Source organism: Thalassophryne amazonica, chromosome 5, assembly GCF_902500255.1.
Source record: "Thalassophryne amazonica chromosome 5, fThaAma1.1, whole genome shotgun sequence".
Taxonomy (NCBI): Eukaryota; Metazoa; Chordata; class Actinopteri; order Batrachoidiformes; family Batrachoididae; genus Thalassophryne; species Thalassophryne amazonica.
This window is the reverse complement of record NC_047107.1, coordinates 71,498,738-71,517,610: the sequence shown is the minus strand read 5'-3', so window position 1 is coordinate 71,517,610 and position 18,873 is coordinate 71,498,738. Positions and strand designations below refer to the sequence as shown.

Genomic DNA, 18,873 nt, shown 5'->3' with positions numbered 1-18,873 from the left:
GTCGGGGCAGCTTTTGGATTGACACGTGCACGGTAACGGGCAGTTTTATGAAGATGAACTGCTCTGATAAGCATAAAAGATACGAACGCACTAGGTACCAACCCTGACACCGTTTCTCCCTCCAATCCATTTCTCTAGAAAAGAAAAGTAGGGGATGTGTAAGGCCTGTAACCATGGTTACCCATTAGCCCTGAGCCTAGTGACACGGGATGAGGTTTATAGGGAAAAGGCCAGTCGTTGTTTTGCATCAGTCGTGGTGAAAGGAGGAGCTTAAGCTGCTGCGGTTCTGCTGTTAGTCAGCGCTCATTCTTCTCCTCCTTGTTGCTGTTGATCCCATTGAGGCTTGAGTACTGGCGGCGGAACATACGAGAATAATTCATACAGTAGTTACAACTTACTAGGAAAAAAAACACCTCTTAATGTCTCCCGTGTGCTACTTTTAACTAAACGTCAGACACTTTAAGACCACCCACCCTCTAAGTGTCCTCCATCCGGCGGGTTACCTCTAATAACCACAGAAAGCCAGGAAGTCAGCGTTCTTTGTGAGGCCGTGGAGCGTTGTGGAGCCCTTGCCTCCTCCCTCGTTTGCCCCTCTGAGACTCGTACATGTGATGCCCATACACCGAGCTGTCCACCCCTTTCTATTCACCTCCATCACTCTCATCTAACCCCCTTGCTTTGCCTCCTCTGCACCTCCAGGTCCCCTTTTTTCTCTCCATTAACCTACCTCCACCTTTTCTCTCGCCCTCTATCCGCCCGCCTGTTCCACCCACTCATTTCATCCCCTTTCTGTCAGAAACCCTCCTTCCACTTCCACTCTATAATTTTGCCCTATATGTCAGCACCCTCCCTTGTTCTTTGTCACTCTTGCTGCACCCCACCTTCTTTTCCTAGAGTCTCCCCTCGGCCTTATCATTCCTCCCATACTCAGAGCCCCATTTCTCTCTGCCTGTCTGTTTTATTAAAATATTCCGAACTGAAAGCTGCGGCGGGCGCTTGTTTGTCAGTCTTCCTGGCTGACTTTCTGACAGACACGAAGCCCCGAGGTGTCAAAACATCTTTCCAACCATCTGACCAAAGACAGACAAGTGCAGCGGACAGTGAATCATACCGAGGCCCAAGCGGCGGTTAATATATTTTTGTATTTTATAAAATAGCAACACTGATTGCAGATTACTACTCTCCAAAAAAAAACACACACTGATCATATGAATTGGGCAGAGCAGGGAGCTCAGTGGCATAGGAGTTGGGCTACCAATAGTATACCTGGATTTGAGTCCTAGCTATGCTAACCAGCTGTGTCCTTGGACAAGTCACTTGTTCTACATTGTCCTCGCCCATAAATGTGTAACCGGGTTTGGCTGAGGATGTAACCTATGATGGACTGGTATCTCATCCGGGGGAAGGCATAGGGTCTAATACCATTCATGTAATGTTATCCAGGGATAAGCATTGACACAGGTAGGCCTCAGGGCCGATATGGTTTCACTGGTGCTGCGTGAGGCTCCAACCACCACACCATGGAACCGCCCTGGGTCGTGGATAGCAACCACCCAGGCAGACAACTGATCCATGCCCACCTCTCCAAAGCATCAATCCATCTGCCACAGACAGGATGTCTTCGATATAAATAGGCTGCATTTCTGAAGCACTTTTTCTCATCCATTGGATGCCCACATAGTGCAGCAGATAACCAAAACAATCGTTCAGTTTGTGATAAAAGCATAAAATTTGGTACACATATAGCCAAAGGCATACCGAAAAGATTTGGATATGGAGGCATTATGAATTTTCAACATGGCGCCCATGGCAGCCATTTTTCAAAATGGCCACCAGCAACGCCTGTTTTCTTATGAGTGACGGATATAATATGATATTTTAGACATATTTACCATATATTGTACTTGGTAAATGTCTATAGGATAATTGAAAAGTTGTCATTTCATATTCCAGATGGCCGCCATTTCCCAAGATGGCAGCCACCACTTGTATGACGGTCTGATATGTATGATCTCTGTGTCAAATCAGTCATCGTTTATGATGCAGAATTCAAATTCTGAACTTAAAACTGGCCAGAAGCATCCTTCTACCTCACAACTGAACATGACCACTGTTTCTCTCAAAATGGCAGCCATATGGCCCACAGTAAAATGTATAATTGCATGTAAATAGAGCTATTATACATTTTATTGGAATTAAAATGTTGAACAATAACGTAAAAATCCCCATATCTGCAAGAACTGAACCATTCAATGAATAGAAATGTACTAGAGTGGATGTCAAAGCACAGCCAGGGCACACTGGCGACACCACTGCTGTGAAACTCAGCATGGGGTTCAGTGCCAGCTAAATACACTCCTCTAGTCTTAATAATGCCATATTTTCTGTAATGTGCTGGTTGTGGTGATAGTTCAGTGGTAGTGTAGTTTAGTTTCCTAAATGCTATCTAATGTTAGCCCCACATCTACTTAATAGTTTATTAATTTAGATGTAGTTAGATAGCCGCACCTGAATGGACAGGATGTGCCAGCGTGGGATTGCCGAGCCAAGGGTAATGGGGCTTTATATGACTTCCATATTGTTACCCGGATGGTGTACAGATCGCACAGGAATGAAATGGTGTTGGATGAACGATCGGGCTAGGTGTAGGGCAATTTTCTTGTCCGAACCTAGTTGTATCCCATACACAAATGTGTTACTGTTGTCCCTGGTAGTAAACGGTGGTAAAAGGATAAACCCTCGGCCTTTACTGCAAACATATTTTTTTTTGTTGAGAAAATGTCAAAGAAATTACAACTTGTGAATTTTGATGGTCAAGGACCATCAACGTCTTGCGCAGACTGACTGGAAGCTCTGTATTATATGCCAAGAGCACACAACAGAGGCACAGATGTCCTTTGCAGTGTAAGCGAGAAGACAAGGGGATTGGATATACTTCACTTGCAGAGCATTTAATCCAGTTCAATGAACTTGGCCAGCTCCCTTCAACATTTCCTATTGGAAGACTGGATGATGGCCTGGTATTGAAGCAGCCATGGTTGTGAACAAAGCTCAGTATCATCATACATGCAGGCTGAAGTACAATAAAACCATGTTGAAAAGGGCAAAAAAGCAAGCATGCAGTGAAAGTCCTGATCAACAGAATCCAAACTCAGAAGATCCCAACCAAGTCGGACTCCTGAAATGAGACAGGACATCTGTTTCTTCTGTAGACAGCCTGCTGGCAATGAAGGCCTTCATGAGGCTGCAACATTTCAAGTAGACAAATCAGGTGCGAGCTGCTGCAACCCTGCTTCAAGACACAGAATTACTTGGACGACTTAGTGCTGGGGACATGGTGGCAGTTGAAGCTAAGTATCACTCCAGATGCCTAGCAGGTCTCCATAATCGTGCCAGAAAGGTTAACCTGGAAGGTCTTGAAGGTAATAGCAAGGGACATGCAGCATCAACCTCTGGTGTTGTTTTTGCTGAGTTGGTGCTTTACGTCGAGGAGACCAGACATGATGGGTCAGCACCAGTATTCAAACTAGCGGAACTTTCCCAACTCTACAAGTCACGAATGGAACAGTTAGGAGTTGAGGTTGAGAGCAGAATTAACTCTACACGGCTGAAAGAGAAACTTCTTGCTGAGTTCCCAGATATGCAAGCTTGCACGAAGGGAAGAGATGTCCTGATGGCCTTTGAAGATGACATCGGCACTGCTCTTGTCAAAGCCTGTGAGCAGGATAACAACGAAGATCCCGGACGAGCCCCCATGTGTAACAAGCCTGGCTCGACGGCAAGTCACAACCCAAACAAACTAACTGGGAGAGGGAAATAACTCAGAAGGTTCAGGCCAATTAAAATAGTTTATTTGACAAACAATAAAATGCAACATAAATAAATGGCCATGCAAATGTGAGTAAGGATCAGTGGTGTATGCAGTGCATGAATGCGAGTGAATATGTCAGTGCGAATGTGTTGGCATGTGAAAACCAAAGGTAACTGGAACAAAAGATGAACTGAAGACAAACCAAATGTGTTACCTGGTGGGGAGAGAGCAGAGAGAGTGAATGAGCACAGCACAAACAATTTAACAGCACAGCACAGGTGCCACCACTCAAGCAGCCCCACCCCTGCCTGCCATGGGGAGCCTCCCACAACAGGCAGGGGGGGGGGGCCGTGACACTATGCACATTGCACGTGCTGCACAGATAGTCCGCCGTCACATATTTGGTGAGGCAAAACCATTTAATAGTTTTCCTGAACACTGCCAAGAGGACTCTGTGCCACAGCTGTTGCTTACCCTTGTTAACATGGTACTAGAGGGACCCAGTATCAAAGACCAGATGGAAGAAGCAACATCTCCTGCAGCACTTACAATTGCTCAGTTGCTAAAATTCACCAGTGTTAAGCACAAGCAGGCACCAGACAGAACTGCTTCTGTCCGACACAGTACTGCACAGGAGACACCAGTTCCATTATACGTGGGACTGATGCTGCATGCCCACACACGTAAAAGGGAACTTGTCGATAAAATGGCACATCTGGGCCTGAGCGTATCCTATGATCGTGTTTTTCAGATTTCAACTCAGATGGGGAACCAAGTCTGCCAGCAGTTTCATAGAGAACAAGTGGTGTGCCCTCCACAGTTGCGCAGTCATGTGTTTACCACTGCTGCAGTTGACAATATTGATCATAATCCCAGTTCCACAACAGCTAGGGATTCTTTCCATGGCACAGCAATCTCTTTGATCCAGCATCCATCTTTTGTTGGTGAAGGGACTGACCGAAGCCTCCTGGCACTCAGTGAACCTGCAGGAGGATGTTCCAAGACCAATGACCGCTTGCCAGCATACTACACTGAGGTTCCCCCTGTTGCTAGCAATATCAAGGTCTCACAGGTTCCAGAAACCAGGCTAGAATCACTCACTAGAGATGGAATTAGCCAGTATACCAAGGAAGAGTACCAGTGGCTGGACAATGCAAGTGAGGTCATTGAAAACAAAAGCACTGCAGACTCCTTGGATACCTCTTGGGCTGCCTTCCATGCTAGCCGCCAGACACCAGGAATTTGTGCCACATGTTCCACTGCGGCCATGATTAAGCATTCACTTGATGTCATAAGTAAGGCTGTGGAACACCTGAATCCTGGCGAAAGTCCAGTGGTCACATTTGACCAACCATTATACACCCTGGCAAAACAAATCCAGTTCAAATGGACGGAAAATATGGTGAAGACAAGCTGGTGGTTATGTTTGGTGGACTGCATATTGAGATGGCGGCACTGAAGATGTTGAGGAACTGGTTACAAGGAAGCGGTTGGGTTGAAGCACTAGTGCAAGCTGACATCTCATCTCCAAGGAAAGCTGACTCCTTCCTTAAAGCAGCCCATGTAACTTGCACCAGGAGAGCCCATCAAATTACAGCAACAGCTCTGTATATTCTGCAGTACCAGGCTTATGACAACTATTGTCTAACACAAACAGATCAAGTGCCGCTTGCATTTGAAGTTTGGTGCAGCAGGAGAGCAGAAAACATCCCACAATTTCAGTACTGGTCTATTGTTCTTGAATTAGAGCTGCTCGTGCTAGTATTTGTGCGGTCACTGCGAGAGGGATGTTTCTCCATGTACCTTGATGCACTAACAGAACTAGTCAAGTGGTTTCATGTAATGGATCATACCCATTATGCAAGATGGATTCCAGTTCACCTGAGGGACATGGCTGAACTACCAAGGACACACCTGAGCGTAGCTCAAGCGTTCAGGGAAGGCAAGTTCACTGTCCAGAAGACCAATAATGTGTTTTCCTCTATGGCCATCGACCAGGCTCATGAGCAGATGAATGCTTGCATCAAAGAGATGGTGGTGCTGTGGGCATCACTGATAACCTATCTGCACTATTGCAATGGATGGTAGGAGGACCAGAAGTAGCCCGATCCATACAGGAATTTGAGATTAGTTAAAAAAAAACAAAAAACAATCAGATAACACACTTCACCATGATCAAACAAGTGCCCAGATCTCATTCATCAAAGATGTACGGTCTTTGGTCAGTGCAATGGAACATTTTGGAAATCCATTTGAAGAGGAAAGCAAGGACTTGGTTGTTCTCCACTCAAAGGAACTTGCTGGACCTTCAGCTGCTGAGGCAGTTAGAAAGGTGAAACAGACAGGAGAGCAACAATTTGACGCTTTCACAAAAGAACGCATTGTTGAGAGAATAAAACCAGTGGATGACACCATACCAAGAAATAAGCTGCAGGTGTTCGGTACTTCAACCAGGAGGACAATATCAAAACCAAAACAGAAACTGGTTTCTCTCAAACAGGATATGGCACTCTTTTCAAGACTATTTATTGCTTGCCAGACCAGGGATGGAAACTTAGATGAATTCTTTCGAAACGAGAACCAACCGTGTCCACCAGCGCTGTCTGATGGGGGAAGTCTCCACCTGGGACAGAAGAGTGATCTGCTTCCATGCCTGGAAAAAGTTCACAGTGCATACTCAGAAAGTCCAAAGGTTACCTGTACCATTGTAGATGGGGCATCCATCATCCAGATGCTGAAACCAAGTTCAGTAAAAACCTTCAATGACTATGCCCATGTGATCTTGATTCCATATCTGACCAGAAAACTTGAAAGTGTGTCCAGGCTTGATCTGGTGTGGGACCGCTACTTGTCTGATTCTCTGAAAGCTGCTACAAGAGCAAAGCGTGGAACTGGGATTCAGAGACATGTGGTAGGTGATGCAGCCATTTCCAGGAACTGGCCAAACTTTCTCAGCGTTGACAGCAATAAGACAGAATTGTTTGCCTTTCTCTCAAAAGCTCTTCTCACATCGTTACTGCAGGAGGACAAACAGCTTGTTATCACTAGTGACATAGAAGTCCTTAGCAAGCCACCACTCCCAGATAGGTCTTCCATTGCTCCTTGTTCACATGAGGAAGCAGATAGCCGCATGTTATTACATGTAGCCCATGCAGCCAGAAATGACCATCATAAGATCATGATTAAAACAGTAGATACTGATGTTGTGGTGCTAGCTGTGGCAGTGGCTCAGACTCTACAACCAGAAGATGAGCTCTGGTTGGCTTTCGGAATTGGAAAGAGTTTCCGATACTTAGCAGCCCATGAAATTGCAGCAGGGCTAGGACCTGAGAAAGCAAGTGCGCTACCACTGTTCCATGCAGTGATGGGTTGCGACACTATGTCAAGCTTTGGTGGCCATGGGAAAAAGACTGCGTTGCCTGTATGGACTGTGTTTCCTGAGCTTACGCATGCCCTGTTGAAACTGTCTTCAGCCCCAACTGAGATACCACAAGAGGTAATGGCCACAATTGAAAGGTATGTTATCCTACTCTATGACCGAACCAGCACATGCACAGAAATAGATACGGCAAGAAGGAAGTTATTCGCCAAGACACACAATGCAGAATCAATCCCTCCGACCAAGGCTGCCCTGGAAGAGCATGTCAAGAGAGGAGTATACCAAGGAGGTCACATGTGGGGTCAAGTGCTGGTGTCAACACCAGAACTACCTTCACCGTGCAAATGGGGTTGGTGAAAGACATCTGAGGGAGACTATGAACCCTTCTGGACATGCCTACCAGATGCAGGCCAGTCCAGTTATGAACTTGTCTCTTGCAAATGTAAGAAGGGTTGTGTTGGGCATTGCAAGTGCAAAAAAGCTCAGTTACAATGCACTGCCCTCTGCTTCTGTGAAGGCGAGTGTGAATAGTCTTCCTTGTGATAGACCCTAGATTTGGCCTCACTTAATATATGTCTTGTGAGATAGATCAAAGCTTCTCAGAAATTCTACTTTTGCTAATTCAAATTATGCATCAAGAAAAATGTATAATTCGACACAGAGTTTATCCGTATCTAACCAGTCTGGAAACAATGGCGACCATTTTGAATTTTTAATGAAAATGTCTAATCCAAAAAAACACATTAGCAAGCACTTATGGTAATTAATTAATCGAATTCTGTGTACAATGTCACATTATATCCATCACTCATAAGAAAACTGTTGTTTCTGGTGGCCATTTTGAAAAATAGCTGCCATGGGCACCATGTTGAAAATTCATGATACCTCCATGTCCAAATCTTTTTGATATGCCTTTGGCTATATGTGTACCAAATTTCATGCTTTTAGCACAAACTGAACGATTCTTATACATACTGGAGTTAAGCTGCTGGACTAACAGAGCTTGTATAATGCCTCACACACACACTCTCACTCAGACTGAGGCCCATTTGTGATGTTGCACTGAAAGAAATAAATGTGCCCATTTCTCAAATTAAGCATCTTTTTTTGTTATAATGTCTTTTTAATGACATAGTTAAGCCACTCCGTGATGTTCCACCGCATACAATACACACATACACACAGTCGGCAACTGATGTGCACAGAGAGGTTTCCTGTAATGATTTAAAGGGGGGGGGGGGGCGGCTTCATTTAAACTCCATGCGTTGCAACGCCACTGATCAATTAATATGATTTACTGTAGCGGTTCTGGACAGAGAGATTCTACGGACTTGATGTCCTACTGTAGGTTAGACCTTCTTTCATCACACCCTCGGGATGACTTGTGGCAGAATAAACAGTCATTTGGACCGTCGTCTCTCCGCTGCGACTATTTCTGCGGCAATCTGCAGCTTGAATCAACGCTCTGATGACACACAGCCATCTGCTGTTGTGTTAAGTGTGTTAGGCCATGAAGCGGAGAGAAAACACACAATCGCCCCCCCCCCCCCAAAAAAAAATAAATAAAAAAAAATTGTGTGTAGTTTTAGCTATTACACACAAACATTTACACAATTGCACAGTCAATAATACACACGCCAATGTGAAAACACACACACACACCTCCTCCCTCAGTCCCCAGTCTCTCTCATCCTGAAATAGCAGAAGTGAGGCCTTTTCAGTTTTTCACTTCATAGAACAGAGCTAAGAAATCAAATAAATAATAGACAAAGAGAGGGGGATAGTGATAGGATGACAAGTAAATGCGTCTTTTCTCTGCAACAGTCTGGCGCACCTCTGAAAAACCTCTGAATCGCTTCCATTCTCCGCACAGTGGCAAAGACCAATAGATTAAAACTGCATGGCACACAGTGTGAAAATGAATAGCGCTAAAAATACATCCTTTTCACCAAGACATGAAAGGAAACTGCCTTTCCCCTGTCCAGTATTGAGCAGCCATTGATTCCAAGACAAAGGCTACACCTCCTCAAAGAGGTAAGAAAATAGCAATCATACAGGCAATTATTTTCAAATGTGCCTGCAGCGGCCGATAATGTCAGCGTGCCTCTCATCCTAAATAAAGGGAGGGAAGGCAGGCGTCAAAGCTGCAGGCCCACTGCTGAAGACGAATGAGCCCATCCGCAGAATGCTCCGCTTTCATCTGGGCAGCGTGACATGGCGCCCCATGCAGTGTAAGGCAGAGCCGGGCCTGGGGGACAGACGCACACAGAAAGAAAGAGGAATATAGATTCCCTATTCAGCTCCGCGGAGCCGACACCAAGGCAAAAGCCTTCTAAAGACCAGCGGCCAGATTGCCAGTGGCTTTCTCTTGTAGGCCTGCCACAGACAACAATCACTGGAACCCAAGAGCCTATACTGCAGTTCTCTATATGCATAGCAGCCGCTTTGAGCTGGGCCTTTTCTAAGGGCAGCGTCACACATTCTCTAGGTCTGTACTTCAGACTGAAGCCAATTCATTTTGATGTGGCAGCATCTGAGGGAGAGACAAAGCTCTCTGCTGTGTCTGGGCCTTCACACTGCTGAACTGTTCAGAGTAGAAATATTCACTGGACCTGCTTCAAAGGAGGAAAATAAAAAAAATAAAAAAAATAAAAAATCAAAGCCAGCTATGAAAGGGAAGGGTTAAAGAAGGACGGTCTGAATGCAAGCAACTACGGGTCAAGGAGTGTTCAGGGACGGTACAGGACAATAAGTCACAATGCTCAAACCTGGCAAAGTTTCTTAAGCTGCTCAACACACGATACCACAAGGTGTCGAAGACAGATTTTGAACGGGATGGATAATGGTCTAGATTTTGGGGTAAAATTATTTCCAACATACTGTACCGCATTACATGAACATAAGTTGAAAGGGATACTCACCTGTGACTTTTTGCACTCTGTTAATTTCAACGCTTTGGGTCATCTGTTGGTGAAATATATGCAAAACCTACGCAGGGCAGGTAGATCAGTGGGATAAGGCACTGAGCTACCAATATGTGGACCTGGGTTCGATTCCTGGTCATACTACTGTCTGTGTCCTCGGACAAGACACTTCATCTGCACTGTCCCAGTCTATCCAGCTGCAAACAGGTACCCACCTTGGTTGAGGAGTAACCTGCGATGGACTGTCATCTCAGCCATGTGGAGTAGTTGACAGTTATCCTCTTAATCTTGGCATAAGCAGTGGTACCAATGGGCCTCTATCAAACTTACTTTTTCTTCTCTTCCTAAAATACAATAAAGGGTAACTTCATTGGGGTTGAGGGTCAAAATAGGCATTTCTTGTCATTTTTAGGAAAACTGCACAATAGAATCAAATACAAACTCTGAGTTTTTGATCAATTTAAACCCTGAATTGCTCTCTGCCCTCAGTGGTTACTGAGATACAGTGATGGACAACCTCATGGAGTCAAAGCATACACCTTTGTCCATTTTCAGGAAAAATCTTCAATTGCTGCACATAGTAACTTGAGTGTGCTCAATAATTTAAGGCCAAAAATCTCTCTGTATTGTCATTCTTCCAAAGCTCGACAAAGGGGCATTTGTAGTAATTTTCATGAGAAACATTCAACTGGGGGAAACAGAACAAGTGGGTCATTGGATAATTTCATGAAAGTCCAAGGACTGCATTCTGGTCCTTTTCAGCAAATATCAAATTAGGGTCTCAGTGTAGTTTAATCCCCAACTCTACTCTCTAAACTCCATGGTTATTCAGATTTTAATAGTGAATTTTGTTGTTTTGGGCATTACCATGGCAAAACCTCTGTTTCTGACAAACCATTCTGTTAAAGTCCTATTTTCAAATAAATTGACAGTTGGACTAGCTGAGATACAGCACAGCAGCCACACAAACATACATGCACAGAATATTCACCACATCATGGAACCCATCTGAATCCTGGATGAAAAACCAGTGAAGCAGACAACAGAGTCTCGAAAGTAACCATCCATCTGCTGCAGCCAAATGAAACATGGGCGTCAACTTGGCCTTCTCCAGCCACTGGGGTAATCAAAACTGAGGCACCTGTGTGCTAGATCATGCCCACAGGAACGCACCACATGTCCCCCTAATGTTGTAGCTGATGCTCCCTTACAATGCAAGTGATACTTCTCATTTGAATCTCCCTAAGTAACAGCTCGTTTAACACAAGGTCATTCCAGTGGTACCCAAGTGAAGAAACCTGGTACAAAAGAAAAAACCCAACCAGTTGTTGCCTTTGGCCACACTGTTTAGTGTCCAAGTCACACAACCATACAGTGGTGCACTATACATAATTACATCACTTGAATTAGGTGAGGTTGGTACATGTGCCATGCTCAGACAGGACAGAGCCCACATCCAGCAAGGATCAGCTTTTATTTTTTAGCCTTAATAGTTATTTACATAGTCAACAACATGGCTCGCTACACACTAAATTGCTTATGCTCCAGTTTTCTCAAGTTAATAGATTGAGAGAGGATGAAAATGGGAGCAGCAAAGCATACAAAAAGGTAGACAGGGATGGACAGATCACTGGAGATGGACAAATGACTAGAAGTACTCGGAGCGAGAGACAGCAGCAGTGGAAAGCCCTGCAGTCCGTGCCTTAGGCCCTACACCCACGCTTGGCCTATCAGTTTAAGATCAAAAAGAGCTTGCTTTAGCAAGACATATGGACTGAATAATGCATTTCCTTTATTTCCACAAGGCTGAACAGTGAGTGGAAGAAAAAGAGAAGCAAATAAGCAAGTGCTATACATCTGTGTATTGTCAAGCACTCTGTATGTGACTGTCCCTGCATGGCATTCATAATCGTGTTCACGTTTACACACGTCAACTAACCTCTTTAGAGTCGCTGTGATTGAAAAGCGAGTACTGAAGCCTGTATCGTGCTAGAAAATGGGCTTGTGTGATGTCTCATTTGAATAGTCTGACAGTCAGGGGTGGAGAAACAGCCCTGTAATGAATTATAAATACAAGGTGGGCATAAATTTCTCCACAAACTGCTGAGAAAAGCCAAAGCTCAAAGTCAAGTTCAGTCGGATAGAAACTGAGCTTACAAGCTGACAGAGGTTAGTCACTCTACAGCAGGAAAAACACGTACATGCAGTGGATGTTACAATTCAGGGCAGCGTAACTGGCAGCCATGAATTTTAAAGACGGAATTAAAAAAATGTTCAGTGATAAATTCAAAAGAACCAGTTTTATATAATCAAATATTTAATAAAATGCCCAAAGTTACTGAACAACAAAAATGCTTTCATGTAGTGCAATAAAATAGTATAGACATAAAATGGGGGGGATACAATTATTATTGAATTTAGGGCACTTTTACTTGGATACATGAACGTTTCCAAGTCAAAGTCTTAATTTACATCAGTTACAGACACTGTATGGTAAATCTGTTTGGCGTAGGCAGTTCTCAATAACAGAGTGAACATATAAGAAGGAGGCAAGTGAGGGAAGCCACCAAGGCACTGATGTCAAGTGGTTAAAGTTGTGGGCTTGTAACCAGAAGATCCTTGGTGAAAATCCCTGTCAGGCTGGGGAAAAAAAAAAAAAAAAAAAAAAAAAAATCACTAAATTCTCCACGGTGCTCCCAGGGTGCACTTGAGCACATTGCATAAAAAAAAAAAAAAAAAAGCACACAATAACAGCCCAAACTGAATGGGCACTGTAAAATGGTCAGACAAAATACACTGATGTCATTAGAATTTTGGTGTAAATACACAAATGCACAACTACTGCAGCACGGTGGATTAGTGGTTAGCACTGCTGCCTCACAGCAAGAAGGTCATGGGTTCAAGTCCCACCTGTGGCCTTACTGTGTGGAGTTTGCATGTTCTCCCCATGTTTTTGTGGGTTTCTTCCAGGGGGTGCTCCAGTTTCCTCCCACATTTAAAGACATGCAGGTTGCGTGGACTGGAAGCTTTATAAACTTCAAAAGGGGGTCTCGATCTCAATGGGACTAACCTGGTTAAATAAAAGGTTAAAAAAAAATGTGTCTGTCTGATGTGACACAGCCATGACTCGTGCAGTGTGTCTCAGGGGTCAGACAAACACACACCCACACAATATGTAATAAAATATACTTACGCTAACATGCTGGCTCCTACCCTGCATAGATCCCTGGACGAGGTTGAGATTGGGGTCAAACACTCACGGCCAACTCTTGACTTCTGGTGCAACTTTTTTTTTGTATCATATACTACAAAGTTCATAAAAAAAAAAATAAAATAAATGGAAAAGTCAGTAAGTGACCTCCAATGCGCACTGAGCAAGTTTGAGACCAAGGGTGAAGCAACTGGTATGAGAATCAGCTCCTCCAAATCTGAGAAAATGATCATCTGTAGAAAAAAGGGGACAATATCCTCTGGGTCAGGGGAGAGTTATTGCCCAAAGTGAAGGTTAACTGGAGCATGAGATCATAAATCTCAATTTACTAGTTGATTTATGCTCCTATCGTCACCTATGGTCTTGAACTTTGGGTAATGACAGAAAGAATAAGATTGCGGCTACAAGCAGTGGAAATGAGATTCTTCCATTGTTATCTGGAATTACACTCCGGGACAAGGTGAGAAGCTCGACTATCTGGGAGGAACTCGGCGTAGAGCCGCTGCTTTTTCATGTTGAAAGAAGCCAGCTGAGGTGGTTCAGGCATCTGGTGAGGAAGCCCCCGGGTCATCTCCCTAAGGCAGGCTTCCAAGTATGACCACCTGGGAGGAGATCCCGGGGAAGACCCAGGACACGGTGGAGGGATTAGATTTCCCAGCTGTCTTGGGAACTCCTCAGGATCTCCCAGGAAGAACTACAGAACTTGGCTGAGGACAGGGAAGTGTGGGATGAGGTGCTTGGCCTGCTGCCACCCAACCCAGATAGGTGACAGAAAATAAAATGAAGTCACTAAAGGTGCTTTGTTAAAAACAAGCGTGGATTTGAGATTCTCTGCGTTGATCAGAGATCATGAGCAACAAACGATAAACAAACACTCAAGGTTTTTGTTTGTATCCAGCAGCTTACATCACATCCATTCTCGTGAATCTCGCACTTCAGATTTCCAGCCCTATAAGGATCTGCAAATGGAACTGAAGAGACTTTGTGCAGAGTGCACCGTTTGGCTGATGCGTCACCAGCGACTGCTTCATGGTTTAGTAGAACAGAGAGGAACTTTGTCACCAGAAAACATGAAAGCTGGGCTTGAGTCTCCCATGTGCCATCTGGCAAACTAGCTGAAATTTCACATTATCTTTTTAAGAAAACCCTTCTCTGTTTCACTCCACCATCAAACTGTGTAACTAACTGGTGATGCAACAGACAAATGCTACACTGTGCACAGTACTGCAATCTCACTCCCAGAAACCTGTAACTCCTTCAGAGTGGTTATGGATGTATGGCGGCATCCCTCACTGGTCTCCTTCTTGCATGATCACTCACTTTTTGAAAACTGAAAACTACAGTCATCTTTACCATACACCATACCTAGTCCATAAACCAGAATTCAAATTTATTTATATAGCACATTTAAAACACAGCTGCAGCTGACCAAAGTGCTTCACAATAATAGCAATACAAAAGCGTAAAATATTAAAGGAAAAGAATAAAATAAATAAATAATCTAAAAATACAGAGCAAAATAGCAGAGCAAAGCATATACCACTTAGCCAGTGTTGAAAGCCAGGGAGAAGAGATGAGTTTTCAGTCTGGACTTAAACTGTCCCACAGACTCTCTGACAGTCAGCGGAAGATCGTTCCAGAAGTCAATTTTTACGTTAATTGAGACCACTTAATGGGACTAAATGAAACTTACAATACAGCCTCAGTGTACCATGACCTACACAAAAATGTATGATAGCCATCCCAGGGTAGTAGCTAAAGCCAGGTAGGGGTCAATGAAGAACTGCACAGAGGTCAAAATTTAAAATGCTCCAGACACATTGAAATGCATACCACAAAACTGCAAAAATGGTGTTGAAAGTCAATTTCAGTTTGTACAGGGGTCAAAAGTTAAAGCTGCTCCAATTTTGGTAAAAAGTCATGAAAATTATTGGTTGAGCTAATAGGATTAATAAATGAAATAGTTTTGACCATTTTGAATGCTTGGTCTCCAAAGTAAAAAGTCAAACAAGGTCAACATCCATTGGATGTTATGACATGCGACATGTTACCCAGTAACGTGATAAATATCATGACAAATGGTGCAAACCATTCCTTTTTAACTTAGAAATGTTTATGTATTCATCCCCTGACATGTCTAAAGAAAGTAATATTAATCAGTGAAATCACCTGGTGGAGTCAGTGGCTGCAAAGAAAACCTGCACCCTCTTGGCCCTTTCTGGAACAAGTTGCACACCCCTGCCCTAGAGCAAGCACACAGGTGAAAGTGGTAAGGAAAAACTCCCTCTGATGATTTGAGAAAGAAACCTCAAGCAGACCAGACTCAAAGGGGTGACCCTCTGCTTGGGCCATGCTACCGGCACAATAGACAATACAGGAATTTGGGGAGATTTTGGGAGTCCATGCTGGTGCACAAGACGGGAGGCCTGCAGAAGAAAACACCCACTCCCATCTCTGGATGGAGCCCTACCTTAAACAGAAAGAGAAAAAAAAAAGAATCAGACAGCAGAAAGACAACAAATACAGTATAATTTATCAGCATTTGAAAATTATTACTAAATTTAATCATATTCAAATAAAGTAAGGAAACAAAAAAAATGAAGTGCAAGTTTGCAAGTAATGCTCTGGGAGCCAGTAGAAATGGAAAAGACTATCAAACCAAATGACATCATTTGGTATTAAATGATAAATAAATCACATTTTTTCCACAATAACTTTGAAACAAAAAGCACTTGAAGGATGATCTCAAGTGCATGCGTATGAATGAGCAAATAGACCTGTGAGTGAGATCATGGTGATGTCAAGTTCATGCTGATATGTATATGAGATCACAGTGATGTCATTCATACTGATCTGTGACAGTTAGGATGGGTATTATAAGATTGTATTGATACCATTATCGAGTCGATTCCTTATCGATTCCCTTATCGATACCTCTTGTGAATTTTCTGTGTACTAAAAGTAGGCTTTACAGGTTTTTTATGTCAACAACATTTTATTGAGTCTTAAAGTAAATAAATATGAAATTGGTCACTAGACCCTTAAACTCTGAACATAATAAACTCTACATGGTGGATCCTTGATCTCTGGACATAAATAGAAATAAACAAAATCTGTAGTTTTTGTCAAAAGCATTTCCTTTCAGACATTATTGGCATGAATGTCACACCGTATGTCTGAGCTGCGCTCTTGCAGCTGTCTGTGCAGCACGTCAGGATGTAATTCATGAAGAATGCAGGACTTCTCATTTTGGGAGGAAAAAAAAAGTTTTAGTCAATTGTAGTTTATCGTCTGCATTACAACGTGTGGAAAAAGTTGCCATTTTATTTAAAGCGGCAATTTGAAGTTATTAATTCTGACCGGAATGATCATTTTCCCGACAAACACCCTCAAAAACAACGACTGCGCTGAAGGTCCGATAAGGGAATCATTAAGCAAAAAGGCTATTGATGTCGGTGGATCGAATCAATTCTTAACGATACCCGAAAAGAACCGGTTCTCGATACCTTGACCTTTAAACATTGAAATTAAGGTCATGCTGAGATGTCATCACTTGCAATTCGCACATGCACTATGAATGAAATCAACCAATTGTTTCTTCAGCTATTTGTCTGGACAGACAGGGAGACAAACTTTTTGCAATAATCTTGCAAACCCCTGTTGGAGGTTGACTACAATACCTCTCCTGAAGGTGAGCTGAAATCGTTTCTGTGCCTGAATACCAACAATCATCCCCTACCATTATGGAGGCCTCACCGTTTATCTTAGCTCAGCATCTTTCTCTGAAAGCATGTGAGGGTACGACAGTCCTTTTTCAGACACTTTCACAGTCAGACACTTGTGCCGGTTTACAAAACCAGCAGGCATGTCCTTGGCCTTAGAAATCAGAGCCTTTGTACGCCATGGATTAGTCTGATGGCCCGGGTCTTCAGCTCGGCCTGTGCATTACACAGTGTCCCACTGCCATGTCCAGCAGGGACACATCTGACCTTTTAAACCCACGTGCCAGACAACAACAGAAGGGTGTTTTTTCCTGTGTGAGGATCAACAACAGTAAAGATGACGCAACTTTTCATCTGCCCAAATTAGAAAAATAAAAATGAGAAGTGAGTTGCAGTAAAGAAGAGAGTCAATCGAATACATTTTTTGTGAAAAATTCCAGCATCGCTTCTCAATGAGATGGTGGCGTCATCTAGTGGCCACCTATTCATACTACAGTAGCAAAACGGTGAAGGCAAAATCATGTAAAACATGGACTAATACACACACGACCTGTATAAATACATGACTATCTGGACAGAAAAGCTGCGATTTAGTTCTCATGGGTCCAAACCGATCAGATTTTACTCGTAGACATACCTGTCCATGTCTTCTGTTCGGGGACAAAGTAATATTTATTCCCTAAATGATCCGTCCCGACGTGCTCGCGCACAACTCCGAACGTCCGCCGTAAAAGTCCTGCGATTCTGCTCATGATTCCGCGACAACGGAAAAGTTCTACGTGGTTTTATCCACGATAACAGAAGAGCTTCACGCACATCAGACGTCTTAATCCCTTGTCTGTCCTCTGACTGCGGAAATGTTTATGTTCACGTTTCAATAAACTGCTTTGTAATTGGACGACTGCACTCGATCAACCAATGATCACAATTAACACAGAACTACCATAAGAGTTGCCAGTTTGGCTTACAACACGGATTTTTTTCCCCTGAAGGCTGCAGGTGAAGGCCCGGGGAGGGGAAATTGGTTGCAGGGTTCTCTCTCCAACGAAAACTTTTTTGGAAGGAGAATGTGACAAGCGAGACGGACAGTTCAAAGCAGCAGAAATGTTTCTGTACCTTTCTCCAGATTTGTGCCTCGAGACAATCCTGTCTCAGAGGTGTACAGACAATTCCTTTGACTTCATGTTTGGTTTGTGTTCTGACATGCACTGTGTCAAACTGTTGGACCTTATATGTAGACAGGTGTGTGTCTTTCCAAATCATGTCCAATCAACTGAATTTACCCCAGTTGGACTCAAATTAAGCTGTAGAAACATCTCAAGGATGATCAGTGGAAACAGGATGCACCTGAGCTCAATTTTGAGCTTCATAACAAAGGCTGTGAACACTTAAGTACATGTGATTTCATAGTTTTTCATTTTTAATACATTTAAAAAAGCTTTTTCATGTTGTCATTATGGGGCATTGTGTGTAGAATTTTGAGGGGAAAAAAAAATTAATTTACTCCATTTTGGAATAATGCTGTAAAATAAAATGTGGGAAAAGTGAAGTGCTGTGAATACTTTCTGGATGCACAGTATGTACATGGCTAAGATCATCCATCCATCCATCCATTTTCTTCCGCTTTATCCAGAGTCGGGTTGCGGGGGCAGCAGCTCAATATCAAACATATATAGAAAAAAAATTAGGCAAGATGAGCCTGTATCATGGCAGCCATACAGAAGTAGTTGTATCAGTAACAAGGGAATTCGGCCTCCTGGAGAACTCGTCCTGCATTAGGGATTGTGATGGGGCTCACCCCGGACCCAGTTTACACGTGAGGCCGA

The 18,873-nt window shown here is 43.4% G+C and overlaps 1 protein-coding gene across 1 annotated transcript in view; it reads right to left on the bottom strand.

Moving 5' to 3' along the window:
• Nucleotides 1-17,888, bottom strand: part of ndufaf2 (NADH:ubiquinone oxidoreductase complex assembly factor 2) — a 53,313-nt gene extending 35,425 nt beyond the window's left edge. The window contains exon 1 of the mRNA XM_034170515.1: nt 17,685-17,888. Coding sequence (XP_034026406.1) covers nt 17,685-17,799 — 115 coding nt within the window. The 5' untranslated portion in view covers nt 17,800-17,888. The remainder of the gene's footprint in view (nt 1-17,684) is intronic.
• Between the last annotated feature and the right edge of the window lie 985 nt (nt 17,889-18,873).